The following is a 16,082-nucleotide window of genomic DNA, read 5'->3' as shown; positions in this document are numbered from 1 at the left end:
CCTCAAAATATATTTTAACAAAATTACTTTGAAAGTAAAATCACGTTTGTTTTCATTTTGTAACCTAATTAAATTTAGCTACTATGTACAGACATGGCTCAGGCAATCAAGTTAGTCCACCTTGTCATTAGTCAACAGGAAGTATAATTACTGCAGCTGTAAAGGAGGTATCTGATGTTTCAGAATAAGTGAGTTTAGTTATGGTGTGAGCTTCCTCAGTTTGATTTACATGACAACTTCAGGTTCTATGTTAAACAGCAAGTCATCATTTCCCCTTCGAACTTCAAGTAGTAGAGGTGACTCATTCATCACAGCCTCTTGCAGGTCACTGGAGGTCATCAAAGGACGTCCATTTACTTTGACAATGATGTCTCCATCTTTGATGCCACCTCTGCATAAGCAAGATAAAGCAAGGATTAAGCTGTGTAGTCAAGGGCATTAAATTCACCCTGTATAGAAGACCAGCACAAGGTCTATGCAGCACTTATTTGACGTAAGTGGCACATAAGTTTTGCTCTCAGCCTTTCCTTAGGGTTGATTTTCACTCAGGGTGTTACTAACTACAGTAAACTGTAATCTCGGCAATTTTCTAGAATCAAACACGAAGCATTAGAGCTAGGCGAATAATGGATTTTTTGGTTTGTTAGCAATTTCAAAAAGTTGAAAAATCATTTCAGAATGGATAAAAAATTAAAATTCTGAATTTTTAGTGAATTACACAGTTGAACAAAATTGCTTTTGCTCAGATTTATACTTCATTTTGACAAAATCAAAATGTTTCTTTTTGATTTTGACAATTTTTAAATGTATTTCAATTTTTAAAAATAACAAAGAAAATTTTGAAACAAAAAAGTCATTTCAAAACTGAAAAATTGAAATGAGATGTTTTGATTTATTTGAATTTTTTTCCAAACTGAGTCGTTTGGCAAAATCTACACAAATTTGCAAAATGTTTTGGCATTGCTGAATCTGCAATCTTTGAAAAAAAAAATGTTATATGAAAAATGGTGCCCATAGAGCATTGAATTGAAGATCTGTCTTCTAAAACAGTGAGGACAGATAGAACACAAATCTAGTTTTCACTAGGTATTGTTTTCTCAAAACTTCAGTACCTATAACAACATAGACATGAAAGATACCTTTCACCAGTAAGTCTTTCTAGTTCATCCAAGATTGGACTGTCCCCGTAATAACACTGAATGCCCTGAGAAGAAACAAATTCTACTTCTAAAAATTCTAAAGTGGACGGTATGTACTGACCAAAATGCTGGTCATTAATTTTCTCTTTGCCTTCAAATATTTATCTGAATGACTTTTAGTTCATCCTCCAATTTTCTTATTAATTCCTAGAAAAAGTCTTAAAATCTGATATGTAGAAAGCCTGAAAAAACAATCATTCATTCCTCGAAGATGAAGTGTTGGGGCTTAACAATATTAGTATGAAATGAAGTTTGAAAACTGAGCCTAGTCTGTAGAAAATTCAAGCCAACGACTACTATATCATAATAATAGGGAACATATGAAGACATTTATTCAACAAAGATTGGCAAGCAGCATCCTCATTTATATTAAATTTATTCACACTTAATTTTCCCTTTCAAATACAAATATGGTTACATCGTTGTTCAAGCATGTTTATTTATTTAAAAATTCAAACTAGCTAATACTTTAAGATGTTGCCCTTAGCAATGATATTATAAATATTTGACCATTTTAAATGTTAACAGAAATTCATCAAAATATTTTAACAGGTATTTTACTAAAAGGCCCAAATTCTCTTTGAAAAGCAAAAATAATATAAAGCAAGAACATGCAAGACCTTGAATATAAACAACAACACTGCCTGCCAGTTTCTGTTGGATAAGTATCTTCAACATGAAGAAAAATTATGTTTGCTTTGGATTCCACCTACCTCTGAGAAGGTGAATTTGGAACAACTTCATGTACATAAATTCCACTGCTCACATCAGGAAAATCAGGATTACTGAGTTTTAGTTCTTCCACAAGGCTAAGAGAAGATAGAAATATTGAAATCAGTAATTGTTTCAAAGTGAAATAATTTTCAAAAGTACATTATTCTTGAGTTTTCTCTTGAATAAAATAAGTGTAATAAAATACATTACTTAACCTAAGTATGTATCCACAAATCATCTTGCATTAAAATTGCCTGAATGAAAAACACTCTCTATATCAGCAGATTTTTTAAAGGAATCAGATTTACTATCATGCATCCTCAATGACACATGCCATAATTATTCTCTTGTACCTCATGCAGAAATAGCTTGTTCTGTTATTGTTGTGCTTTGTATTGTGGAAGCACCTAAGAGCTCCAGTCATTGACCCCATTGTGCTAAGTGCTGTACTAACGCAGAATGGAAAGATAGCCCAGGGAGTTTATAAGCTGAGTAACATTCACACTGGTGATAAGGCAAACATTTGCTAATAGTCCAGTTTGTTTATTCTGGCATTTCATTCTCATTGTGTCCTCAATTAAAAATACAACACTTTTGAAAACTCCAGTCGTAAACAGGAGATCTGTGTCTGGTCCACAGCAAGACCATACTCCCGAGTTTTTCAAGAAAAATCTTGTTTGGGAAATTTTACTCTGCTTTCAAGTGTTCTGCATTTGGCTTTTTTTAGAGTAAGGAGCCAGTGTAAAATACAGATTGTAAAACACCTTGGCCCCCGTAATGTTGGAGGATGACTGACTCCCAGGCTTAGGGTACAGAGTTGCTTCAAGCCTCTCTCTGGGTGTGAAGACTTTCAACCTCAGTTGCATGGATAGCTGTGCTTCAGTCTCCTAAGCGGAGAGTTTGTGAGCTATGCAGTCAGACAGGAAGGAAACCTTCACTGCTTCACAAACCGCTTAATTTCCCCCCCTCTCCCCTCCCCCCATGAAGTTAATAGAGTTAAAAACAAACACACACAGAGAGACACTGTTATTTACCAAAAAAGGGCAACTTCTTGCTGTATTTCTTTAGATACTGCAAATGCAGCAATGCCTCACACTGACTGCATATGTCATGATATTTAAAGATAAATCCTCAGCTGGTGTCTGTCAGCTTCTGCTGAAGTTAATGAAGACACACTGATTTATTCATGCTGAGGATTTGACCCTTATGCGGGAGACAGCAAAAATATAACTCAATAAAATAAAAACTGTTTAGTCAAAAACATCAGCTGGATATGCTGCAAACAGGTGTTTAGTCACACAGCCTTCTGCCACACTGGAGACAGAACTACTGGTGTAAAAGAGGAATTGTATAGTGTAAACAGAAGAGTACAAAGGGTTAAAAAGAGATCTCACAAAACTAGGTGACAGGGCAGCAAAATGGCAGATGAAATTCAATGCTGATAAATGGAAAGTAATGCACACTGGAAAATATAATCCCAATATAATACAGATGATGGGATCTAAATTAGGTGTTACCACTCAAGCAAGATCATGCAGTCATAGGCCCATAGCCTTTAAGGTCAGAAGGGACCATTGTGATCATCTAGTCTGACTTCCTGCACACTGCAGGCCACACAACCTCACCACTCACTCCTAACCTCTGGCTGAGTTACTGAAGTCCTCAAATCATGGTTTAAAGACTTCAAGTTACAGAGAATTCACCATGTACACTAGTTTAAACCTGCAAGTGACCTGTGCCCCATGCTGTAGAGGAAGGTGAAAAACCACCAGGGTCTCTGCCAATCCGGGGGAAATTCCTTCCAAACCCCAAATATGGCGATGGTCATTGTGGATACTTCCCTGAAAACATCTGCTGAATGTACAGCAGCAGTCAAAAAAGCTAAATGTTCGGAACCATTAGGAAAGAGATAGATAATGAGACAGAAAATATCATAATGCCACTATATAAATCCATGGTACACTCACAAATTGAATACTACATGCAGTTCTGGTCATCCCATCTCAAAAATGGTATATTTGAATTGGCAAAGTATGGGGAAGGGACGGTTCATTTTAGAAAAGAGACAAGGCAGGATATGATAGAAGTCTATATAATCATGAATGGTGTGTAGAACATGAATAAGAAAGTGTTATTTATTCCTTCACATAACACAAGAACCCGATGAAATTAATAGGTGGCAGGTTTAAAACAAACATAAGGAAGTACTTCTTCACACAACACAATCAACCTGTTGAACTCATTGCCAGGGGATATTGTGAAGGCCAAAAGTATAAATGGGTTCAAAAAAGAATTAGATAAGCTCATGGAGGAAGGCCCAGCAATGGCTATTAGCGAAGATCGTCAGGGACACAACCCCATGCTCTGGGTGTCCCTAAACCTCTGATTGCCAGAAGCTGGGAGTGGATGACAGGGGATGGATCACTCAAGAAAAATTGCCCTGTTCTGTTCATTCCTTCTGGAGCAACTGGCACTGGTCACCACTGGAAGACAGGATACTAGGCTAGACAGACCATTGGTCTGACTCAGTATGGCCATTCTTACGTTCATTCATTTGCTCTCCAGTGATATTTCAGACACTAGACAATTACAGATTTTATGTTAAATACGATGAAGAGATGGAATTGGAAGAAATTGTTCTTATTCTGCCATTCTTTTGCATACATTCAGCTGGCAAGGGAGTGTTTTGTTGGTTTCTCAAAGTAAGCTGTGAGATGGGACAAATGAATGGAGTTTTTAGTCCTACACTGTATCTGGACTAAAGGAAAAGTACTGCCCTTGTATCAAAATAATGCTTAGTGTGACTTTCATTTTGGTTGTGGAAAAGGAATTGGATTCTGACAGAACGTCAGCTGACTGGGAAAAGCAGAGTGAGAAATTTTGCAAAGCACACATTAATGTATATTGTCATCAGTGGCAGGAGTGGGAGAACTGTAAGATGATTAATTTCCTGATCCCAGAATGTAAATTTCACTGCTGAAAACTAAAAATTTCCACAAACCTTGTGGAAGTTTATATACAGATCTGAACTTTGTTGCTCTGAACCACTGCTGAACCTTCATAATGCATTTTATGTGTACCAGTGCAGTTTATATAAAACATATTTAAAAGATACTTACATGGATGTTATTGTCAGCATCCTTATGCCAATGAAGCGTTTTTTCCCATCTGGAAAAAAACACAGCAGCTATATATAAAGATTTTAGGCAAACAATCACAAGAACACCTTTTCCATTGAAATGGTAAGAGCCAATACAAGCAAGAGGTATCAGCCTTTACTAAGATTAATACCACAGAGAATGCAAAGCATGCATAGTGATTAGAATGACTTCTAAGGTCTTGTGCCTTCCCTCATGAAGCCGTGGACGATTAAAATTAGGATTTCTCCCCTCTAGTCCCATTGCTGAGATAACGGCTGCTATAAAGGGAGTCACAAAAGATCAGTTTCAGTACTATAAAAGTTTTACTTAAGGAAAGTTCAGAAAACATCCAAGATTTCTAAAAGATTTAGTAGCACAAAAATCTTTAGAACTTATTACACCTAAGAGAATGCAAATTTTTGTAACTAACTATGTTTGATCTAAAGATGGTTAAGTCAATTTCGTCAAAAGGAGATTTTGAAAAAAAAATTCGGGGCTGGGGAATGGAAATTTCACAAAAAAAGCTAAATACATATAATGCTAAATAAATAAATAAAACAATTCTTTCCTTGCTTGATACTGCAGGAGTTGAGCTCACGTGTGGTGCTCAAGCTCAGAGTTCCTGGTTTAATCAGAAGTATGCTAAAGGCAAAGAATTCTCAGTAAAAGGTCCTCAACCCTGGAAATTGCTTCCCTTGTTGGTTTGTCAAAGCCCACATTTGCTAACTATCAGGTCATACTGTGAAATCCCCATACAGAACTGCTCGCAGGATCAGGGCCTATTCTCTTGTTTTAAAAGTTTCCAAGGAGGGAGCAGAAACAATACCTTAGGCGACTAGTCGCACAACACACGTAGCGAACAGGTCCCATAGCACTCCAAAGTGCTTTACAATACTATATACACAGCCGCTAAACAGCAATTAGTTTAGATTCACCACACATGAGGCAGATAAGTATGATCAGCCCCATTTTACTGAGAGGTTATGTGAAAATCTCTCACAGAGCCAGTCTCCTGCCTCCCAGGCCTGTGCCTGAACAATGAGACAAAAGTGCCATGGGCTCTTTCACGTTTATAGAGACAGAACCTTCTAAGGACACCTCTGAAAGCCCCACACAAGTAAATTACATGACACTTAGGGCCAGCCTACACTAGAAAATGTCACTCAGGGTGTGAAAAATCCACGCCTCCGAGTGATGCAGTTAGCCGACCTAAGACCCTAGGTAGGGAGCACTAAGCTGATGGAATAATTCTTTCTTCAGCCGCCATAACAACTGCCTCTCAGAGAGGTGGATTACCTCTCCTGTCAGCAAAGCTAGTATCTATATTGAAGCACTACAGTTCTTCAATATAGAACACTACAGTGGTGCCCTCGACGTATCTGCTTTCCAAAGAATGAAAACACGGTGAAGTGATCCTTACACATTTGAACTTGTGGTGCAAGTGAGTTTAAATGGGGCAAAATTCAGTCCTCCTATAAGCTGGCACAGCTCCACTGGTTCTGAAGCTACAACCGTTCTGAGTGGCAGTGATGCCGAAAAGCTGCTGTATGTACTAATTTGATTTGATGAAGCCCTGCGGTGAATGCTTCAGCAGTTGATTATATCCTGTATAAAAGAGAATTTCCTCTCACTTGGTCCAGAATAACTAACTGTCTTGGAACTTCTTTGAGCATCCCGCTGCTCTCACGTTACGAGAGAGGATGAAGAGGAGAAACTAAACAGTTGCCTCTAATACTTGTTCTTTCCAGGATATAAACAATCCCAGGCTGGGGACCTGCTCCTGCATTCCTCGCACACCCTATATCCCCATTAAAGTCAATGGAACACACTCCAGAGATGTGGGATTTACTGGACCCTTGGCAATCTTGCAGCATACCTCCAGGTATCTGTGTTGCCTTCCCAGGAATGCTTAGTCTCTCCTGAAATTGTTAAGATGAATTGAGCAAAACTGGCTACAGTAAACTCCAGATAGAGTTCTACTGTTCAAAACAGGGCTGTCAACCACCATGGCCCTGTGCCAGATCCATTTATGTGACCTGTATACCATTATATATATATATATAGAGAGAGAGAGAGAGAGAGAGCTTCTTCAGAACTCAAGCTTCAATTTTAAAAAAAAAAAATACCTGCACAGTTCCTAGCTCTCATGTTTGCAAAGGCAACCTCTCAAACTTGAGTGGGACCTGAGTGTGAAATGATGCAGTGTGTTGTCTTCCTGAGTCTGCAGTCAGTCTGAAAAGATGTTTCTGAGAGTGTGTACAAGTCGGAGGATCCTTTAAATGTCACCATTAACTATTTTATTGCTGGTCATTTTAACACTTGGGATAGCGAAGGGGGAAGCAGTACAATGGTGCACAAAATGGAGAGGGGGGGCTGAATCGGGAATTGATGCAAAGAAGAAAATGCAGATGAATGAAAGGATAAGAGGCACAGACATGGAATAGGTACAAGAACAGGGATGGATGAGAAACCAAGGGAAGACTGAATGCTGATCTTAAAGGGCACTATTATCCCTGTGGGTAATGCTAAATGTGACAATGAGGCACTGAACAAATAACAAATAATGATAATGGCTTAGTTACTACGTAAAGCCTTATTCCACCCTAGATCTTTGTACAAATTGCCCATACAGACCAGTGGGAGATCTGCCGTGGACCGAAGATTTATGGACCATAAGTAAAAATGGAATTTGGCTCTCTCTCCAGAATGAGTTTGACAAACCTCATTTAAAATAAGGGTTTTGTAATTATAGTAAAATGCACACGAGGATCTACTTTGGGAGATTATTTTATCTGCTGCGGCAGCGTGGGCAGAACCCTTCTGCAAGAACTCCTGCATCTTCTTTTCTTGGAGCATTCTCATCAGAACGTATGAGAACCTAAGACTCTCTTTGCAAAAAGTACATCACTTTACATTTCTCCAAGTTGAATGTCATATGCAAAAGTTAAGTTTTCTACAACAAAACCAGCTTGAGGGAGTATAAATTGGCAGCATTGCTGGCAATCTTAGCAGAGAAGCCAAGGAATGAATGGGCATTGAGACTCAATTACAGTGCATTGTTACCACAAAGGGATGGCCCTTTTGAGGGCAGAGTTGAGTTACATTGGCAGAGCAGTGCGGGGAAGCTGGAGTTACAGTGTGCCATGCCACGGTCTCCAGAGCTGTCAAGATGGCAGTTTTCATGAGCACTTAAAATTGCTGTAGGGATCAGGAGGCAGAAGAAAAAATCATTAAGACAGCAAGCACAGAATGGAAAGAGGTCCTGAAAATAATGAGCCTCTCACCAAAGTGAAATCACAGTAACTAAGGCTTTCTTCTTCTTATTATTTTAAAATGTTCATCTGCTGGAATAATCAAGCTATACATATGTGGAACAACTTCAGTCTGAAGCCAGTATGACCCATGGAGAAGGAGATCTTTTAAAGTTCTCTGAAACAGAAGGTGCCGGATTCACCAGTGCGATCTAGATAATTTGTGCCACTCCAGTGATGCAAAACAGCTGCAAACCTGGCTTAACAGATCAGTTAAACTGGAGTAGTGCAAAGCACCAGGAGGTTGCTTGTGAATCTGGCCCCCAAAGGCTGGAAGTACCTAACTACTTAAGAAGCTTTCTATTCTATGAGATATTTTCATGCATAAGAAAGACACTAGATATTATCAGCTTCTTCTTCTCAAAGTTAAACTTTTTGATTGATGATTATGATAATATACAAAACGAGACAGGTCAATAAGGGGCTAAAGGCATGAATATTCATAACCACAGACAAAGCTACAGAAAAAGTATTATTGTTAGAGCCAAATTACAGGCCTGAACCTGCAAACGCTCATGTACATGAATAACTTTATCATGTGAGTATTGCCACTGTCCAGTCAGTAAGAGTGCAATCCTGGTGCCACTGAAGTCAATGGGAGTTTTGTTGACTTCAATGGGGTGAGGATTTCACCAAGACCTTCTAAGGAAGGAACTAATCTTGCATTCTACTTGGTATGCAGGGAAACTTCCTACTACTCAGTACACACGCATTGCATTTAGACTGCATCAGCGGGCCTGAAATTATTTAAGAAAAATATTCCACTGTCAAACAGATACAATGAAACTGCTCCAGCCTCTCCTGTTTACTGGTGGGCTGTGTATTTTCTCAAGCTGTACAACTAACTGAGCTATAGAGTGAATCAATTACCTGAATGCAACTCTAAGATGAGGAACAGCCCAAATGACAGTTCTCAATATCTTTACCTGTATGCAGCTATTTATCTCTATTATTATTTTTAATAATTATTACTATTTGCTAAACCCAACAGCTTGCTTAGCTCTGGATGGAGCCAATCCAGTGAGATGCTTTGGTTTAGCTGTCCCCAAAGGCAAGAATATTTTGCTGATATTTAGTCTAATTGTCTTTCACCCCAGCACTCACTGTTAATATCCTTCTAGGAAGTCCTGAGTTCTGATTTCAGCCCTGCCAGTGATTCCCACTTTGGGCTTCAGCAGATTGCTAAGATCGATTTTTTCATATCTGGATCTCTGAAGTTAGGCACCGAAATAAGTGGCCTGATTTTCAGAGGTGCTGAGCTGTTGAAGTCACTGGGAGGTGGGGATTCTCAGAACCTTTGAAAATCAGACCACTTATTTAAGTGCCTAATTTTAGGTACCCCAGTTTGAAAAATCCAGCCTTTGCATGGTCAATTTTCCCATGTATATAATGGGGATGATTTACCTACCTCCCTGAGGTACTCAGGGTTAGTTAATGCTGTTACAGAGTTTTGAATGGCTAAAGCTCTATATAATAAAAGCACTATTATTATGGTAATAATAAATAAGGTATTATTATTATGACCATCCCATTTGATATAGTGCTAAATGACTTTACATTTAAATATTGCTCATAATTCCTAATAGAGTGTATATTTTTGATTCTTCAGCTTTGTAAGTAGGATTACATATTTGTGTGCAATAAACACACAGTATGGATTTCATGACTATGCACATTATACAACACTGAAAGTTATCTGCTCAACTGAGATTTTAAAAGCCACAGTCATACTAATTTTACAATGTCATGGCGGTCTCCTCTACACCAGAATCAAGTTGTAAAGAGGCATTTCCTAAGAAGGGTACTGTAATAGTTTATGCTTCCACAACCCAATCTTTTCAGTTAGATGATATTCAATGCAGAATGGAAACACCATTATCCTTATTCCTTATGATTTAATCATAGCATGATTCTGAGGGTGGATCAAAGTTAAATGACCAATTCCCTTTTTATATTTTCATATGATGAAATGTAACTGGCCCAAAGGAAAAGGATGATGAAAAACTAGAAATTCTATTTACAGTCATAAAGAGGAACAACGTAAGTATGGAAATTTGAAAGCTATTACTAAGTATCCAAAAATGCAAACTTAATCCTTAACACCATGCAAACTGCTGAAATAAACTCATTCCTTCCACATTTCCACCATAGCATGGGCTAGTAAATGACTTTAAAAAATAGCCCTGCTTTGGCAGTGGTTCAGGGCAAATGGGCCAGATGCTTCCTACAAGTATACAAGTGGTGCCTGACCAGATGAGTGTCTTGATTCAGTATGACATTGCAAGTGAGGGTTAGTAACCAAGTGTGCCATACACAGAAAGAACAAGGATGAAAATAACAAGATCTGGTGACCACTCCGTATGGTACATACACATCACAATGGTCTGGCTCGTCCCTTTCACTTCTTGTCTGCTCTGTGTAGTAGGGAGTTGGATATGGTGGAAGAGGAGGGAGATAACCTGTTGTACAGGTTCAGGATGGACATTCCAGCATGGAAAGAGACACAGGCATGCCTGTGAGAGAAGCAGATAAATGGGATAGCAAGGCCAGAATCATTGGTGAGTGTAGAGGAGTGGGAGGTAGGGCACAAAAGGAGACCAAGTCAGAGATGTAGGCTAAGTCTGGCCTTGAACACAAAGACTGTGAATGTGAGGCTCAGGCAATGGGAAGCTACTACAATGACTCAACATGGCTGAGGGGATGGCATAGGAAAACTGATTTCAGCAGCAGCATTTTGGATGGACAGGCGTGAGAAGGTGGGGCAGGGTACTAGGGAAGAGACCCAAGAAAAGAAGATTGCAGCAGTCATGGTGGGAGAGGATATGGGTGTGGACAAACAATTTGGCAGTCAGGACAGAAAGGAAGCGGCAGGTTTTAGAGAAGTGACCCCACTTGGCCACCAGTTATGGGTTTGGGAGAAAGGGAGGATGGTAAAGTTATGAATTGCACTGGAGGACTGAGGTAGGGAGGAAGGTTTGGGCTGAAATATTAGTAGGTCAGTTTTGGCTATGTTGAATCTGAAATGGCAACAACTCATTCAGCGTGAGGTGTCAGACACAGTTAGAGATAGGAGCCTGAAGACCAGCAGATAAGTCCAGAGTGGGGAAGTACATTTGACAGTAATTGGTGTACTTACACTGTAAGCTCTTTGGGGGCAAGGATAATCTTTTTGTTCTGTGTTTGTACAGCACCAAGCGCAATGGGTTTGTGGCCCATGACTGGGGTGCCTGCCTGCTACCCCATACCAATAATAATAATCGTCATCATCATGATCATCATCACTGCAGTAGTGGAGACCATGCAAATAGAAGTCATTTATGAATAAAGTGTAGCGGCATTATCCCTCCCAAAGCTACCCAGTATGTCCTGGGTGTTTGGATCTTATTCCCCACCCTGCCTGCTCCCTGCCTCCTTAGGATAATCTGCGGGGGTGGGGGTTGTCCCTGTCCCTTGCAAAAGACACAGAAGAGGAGGGAAATCCTCCTTGATTAAAGTCAAGTTACAAGCTGTTCCTAAGTGTACCTCAAGTTAAGCTGGTTCATCTACAACTCTCACCCTTTCTGATGACTTTCCCTCTGAGTCTTATATATGAGATACTGTCTATTCTTTGGGTCTCTAGGTTTAGGAATAACGAAATACCACTTTTTCTTCCAAGAAGCTGTCTTCAAATCCCAAATCTCTACATACAATGACGCCACAACCTCTCTCAGGCTGTAAGCCAACACTCCTTCCCTCAGCTGTGTGCAGCCTTCCTCTGATTTTATGTGGACACAGCAGCAAAATGAGGACAGGCACATGCATGGAATTAAGCAGGAGGCCCCAACTTTTATTAAACTTTAACACAAGGGAGAGGTGTTACCTGCCCATCACCCATACTCTCCTGTACCAGGCATTTAACTGGTTCCAGGAGCAAAAAAAGAGGCTCCACATGCCCCCACTCCAGGTTGAATGCTGGTGAATGCTAGCCAATCAGCAGCCCTCCCCACCAGCTGGCCAACGGGTGTCAGAGATGCTCAGGAGGAGGAGCTACCTACTGTCCCTAAGTGAGTGTCTCCCTCCCTTGCTGCTGGGCCCGTTCCCCTTCACTGCCGTCCGTATCAAGTTCCCCCACCCATTGGGGCAGGTAGGTGGCATTTGTCCTTATCAGTTTAAACACCAACAGAAACCAAGACTTGCATCCTGGTGGCCTTTCACTGACAGCCCCCACCTCCCAAGTCCATACCTGAGAGTGTCCCAGAGCTGTTGCTATCCATTCTGTCACACTGCCAGCTGAATCTGTGCGAATTACGCAGTTCTTGAACAGATAATTTACAACTAAAATCCAGACAGTATTTTTGAATAACGTATTTATAAAAACAGGAAGGTCTCTTAAAATAAATGCATTCCAGAGCACCTCCCTATTAATTAAATGTGTTTTGTAAGTTATTTATATAGCGATCTGAGCCTCACTTTTGTCCTGTCAACCCTATGTGGCTATTATAGATGTTATGGCACTTTTAATGGGAATATAGCAGCGTTTCTTAGTCAAAATTTCTCTTCCTACTGTTGTGAGGCTTGTTAGTTGCCTCTTAGAACTGGGTACTAATTAAGGAAAATGTAAAATAATGTTTAATTCTTTTAGTTATTATAACGTTATTATGTGTTTCCATAGGGATATAATTTATCCCTTCAGGATGAAAGGTTCTCTATGAACTAATTTTATTGTCGTTCAACATTACTGCTGGCATGGTGCTATTCTATAATACAGAGTACAGTAGAGTAGCCTAACAGAAAGGAAGAATGATGCAATGAGTAGGCACTTGCGTGGGACCCAGGAGATGCAGGTTCAGTTCTCTGCTCTACCACATGTGGCCTGAATGACCTTTTGCAAGTTGCTTATTTTCTCTTTGCTCAGTTCACCATACATAAAAAAGGGGATAATATCTACCCCACAGGGGACTAGTGAGGATAAATGCATTAGATATTGTGAGGTATTATAGAAATGGAGCCACAAAAATACAATAGATATGCTGCACATTGCAGTCAGTCACTGTATTTCTTTTTTGGTTAACACAGACCAAACTACTGAAATACGAGTTCGCAGTATCATTTAGAACGGTATTTTTTCTAGCCAGCGTTGCTTGAAGAATTTACCTTTATTTTGCTTGTCATGTGACTCTGTGAGGAACTGAGAAATGCGATCAGAAGGAATAGCAAAGGAAATTCCAGCAGTAACCTTTAAAGTGTTTATTCCAATCACTTCACCATCCTGTGGAAAGAAGACAGCCAATGAAATTGTCTGTAAAGGACTACAAGGTTAATCCCACTGCCTAAGGCCTTACTTTTCAAAAAAGTAAACTGAGGTCAGTTACTCACAATCTGGAGAAGTAGAGCAATGATTTACTGGGGAAGCTATTCTTTCCTATTATCATTGTTTTCATGGGTTTTGAGAAAGGTACCCAAAAGATGGTAGTGGTGATACAATAAATAACGATAAAATTATTCTTCACTTTGAATCAAATTGTTTTTCTTTACTTGTCTTCTAGGGACACATTTTCAGACCTTCACGTGTAAGTTCTATGTGCAAAAAATGTGCACTTGCCCATTTTCCAAGCAGAAAATGGGCATTTGTACGCACGTCAGATACATGTCTTTCTGCACATACAGTTAGGTGTGCAATTTCCAGATTTGCATTAGCAAAGGGAGAGTTTACAGCCACACTGGACACATATAGATGTTTTTCACAGGCATAACTTATATGCCATTATCTGACAATTTAGCCATTAGTGATTTTTTCTTGAAGACCTGTCACTTTAATGATGTAAGATTTGTGTATGTGTATAATATATTGGACATTCCATCTTCACTGAGAACATAAGAGATAAGTACGCCAGTTCTGTAAAGGAAAAAAAAATCAATCCGTTCTTACCAAATTAACCAGAGGTCCTCCTGAGTTTCCATACTGTAAATATAATGGCAGAATATGTTAAATTGTTATTTTACGGCAGGAAAGGAAAATCGCACTTCAGATTGTGTTATTTATTAGCACCTGAGAGTGAGCTAGGCACTGCACTGAAGGACACAATCCCTACCATAAAGAACTGAGAATCAAAGGGCCTGATTCTGCAAAGGAATCCAAGTGATGAATCCTTAGGATTATATTTGCTTCTTTGCAGGATCAGGTTCTAAACTGGGGTTAATATTAGGGGAAATGTTAAAGAAAGTCTCTAAAGTGTAAAACCATATTTTTATTCTCCCAGGTATTGTTACAAAAAAGAGTTGGAAAACATTTAATCCATGTTTAGCAAATTACATCTCAGTACAATTTAATAAACCAATATTTTTTTAATAAAACCTAGACCTGTCAATCAGCAGATCGGGTTGTGATACTGTCAGCTACTTTCCCCAAGGAGCAAAAAGAACGTGGCCAACATTAATTAAACCTCACTGCATCTCCTTGTGAGGTAGGTAAGGAGACACAGGGGTTGCTTTACTAATCATAGATATGCAGCTAGCTCTGCGGGGGAAATGTGGCAACTGTTTAACTAAGCAGTTTTGAGTTTTCCCAGCATCTGAAGACTTTCAAGGAAAAATCCCCAAAAGCAGAGAGCTGCAGGAAGTGGGAGGTGTAGAGGTCACTTGCCTATCTACTTGTTGGCTGCACAAATTTGTTTTTGAGTTGGGCCAAGTTTTTGGGCCAGTTTATCAAAGAGCCAAGAGCAGCAACCTACCAGTCAAAATAAACAAGCAATGGATGAATAATAGCAATACGAGCCATCTAAGAGTTTACCTGTTGATTGCACTGGGCAAAGCGCTGTTTATTCTCAGAAAAATAAAACATAAATCTACTTTGATTTTTATTAATTTCATGGTATATCTTTTTCAAGTAATCATTTGTAACAGATCTGAATTATTTCTGACTGTGGAAAACTGAGCCATGAAAGCAGCTTTTTCAGATACAATACCCTGAATCATGCAAAAGCTTTCACAATAACAGAGAACCAGAGAACCTTTCACTTGCTGTCCTATGCCAGAATAATTTGATGGTAAAAAACCCATATGTACATATACAATATAGTTCAGTTTATTACAGTATTGCCCATTCCCTCTTTGGTCTCTCCTCTCACAAGGCAGCTACGCATTCTTGCTGAAGTGTCTTGGCTGAGCAACAGGAATGCTTTTGAATAGAGCAACTATCAGACTCTGCCTATGCTCAGGAGGAATGAGTTAGTTAACTAAGCTTACTGCTTCCCCAGGCCAGAGATCATCTTCATACCCCATGTTGTCTGTTGGAAGAACAACTCAAAATGTCGCTTTTTCCTGTCTTTTCTTTCCTTCCCTACTCTCGGGCTTAAATTCAGCCACAGCTGTCCAGAGCAGAGCTCCAGTAAATATTTTCAAACCCCATAGAGTTTTCATAGCATGCTTGGGGGGGTGGCAGTGGGGGGCTCTGGGAAATATTCTATGAGAATTTAAGCCCTGCCTACTATAATATCACCTTTGCCCTTGTATTATGTGTTGAACTGGATCAGAAGCTGCCTGTGTCGGAACTGGATCAGAAGCTTTTGGGGGCAGAGATAAAGTCAAGAAAATCCTGTTCTAATCCTGGCTCTGCCACCAACTTGCTGTTTGCCCCTTCAAATAAAATCTTTAAAGTGCCTCAGTGATTTAGAAGTTAATGGGACTTAGGCTGCTAAATTTCACCCTGAACCTCTTCCCAGTGTATAAACCAGATTCTT

At 39.5% G+C, this 16,082-nt stretch overlaps 1 protein-coding gene across 1 annotated transcript in view; it reads right to left on the bottom strand.

The window, feature by feature from the left end:
- Window positions 1–225: 225 nt before the first annotated feature.
- Window positions 226–16,082, bottom strand: part of HTRA3 (HtrA serine peptidase 3) — a 38,708-nt gene continuing 22,851 nt past the window's right edge. Inside the window, exons 5-9 of the mRNA XM_077814659.1 lie at window positions 14,273–14,305; window positions 13,498–13,612; window positions 5,033–5,081; window positions 1,913–2,008; window positions 226–391 (exon numbers count right to left, since the gene is read on the bottom strand). Of these exons, the coding sequence (XP_077670785.1) occupies window positions 226–391; window positions 1,913–2,008; window positions 5,033–5,081; window positions 13,498–13,612; window positions 14,273–14,305 (459 nt within the window). The remainder of the gene's footprint in view (window positions 392–1,912; window positions 2,009–5,032; window positions 5,082–13,497; window positions 13,613–14,272; window positions 14,306–16,082) is intronic.

Source organism: Eretmochelys imbricata, chromosome 4 (genome assembly GCF_965152235.1).
Source record: "Eretmochelys imbricata isolate rEreImb1 chromosome 4, rEreImb1.hap1, whole genome shotgun sequence".
In the NCBI taxonomy this organism is placed as follows: Eukaryota; Metazoa; Chordata; order Testudines; family Cheloniidae; genus Eretmochelys; species Eretmochelys imbricata.
This window is presented reverse-complemented; position numbering and strand designations above follow the sequence as displayed.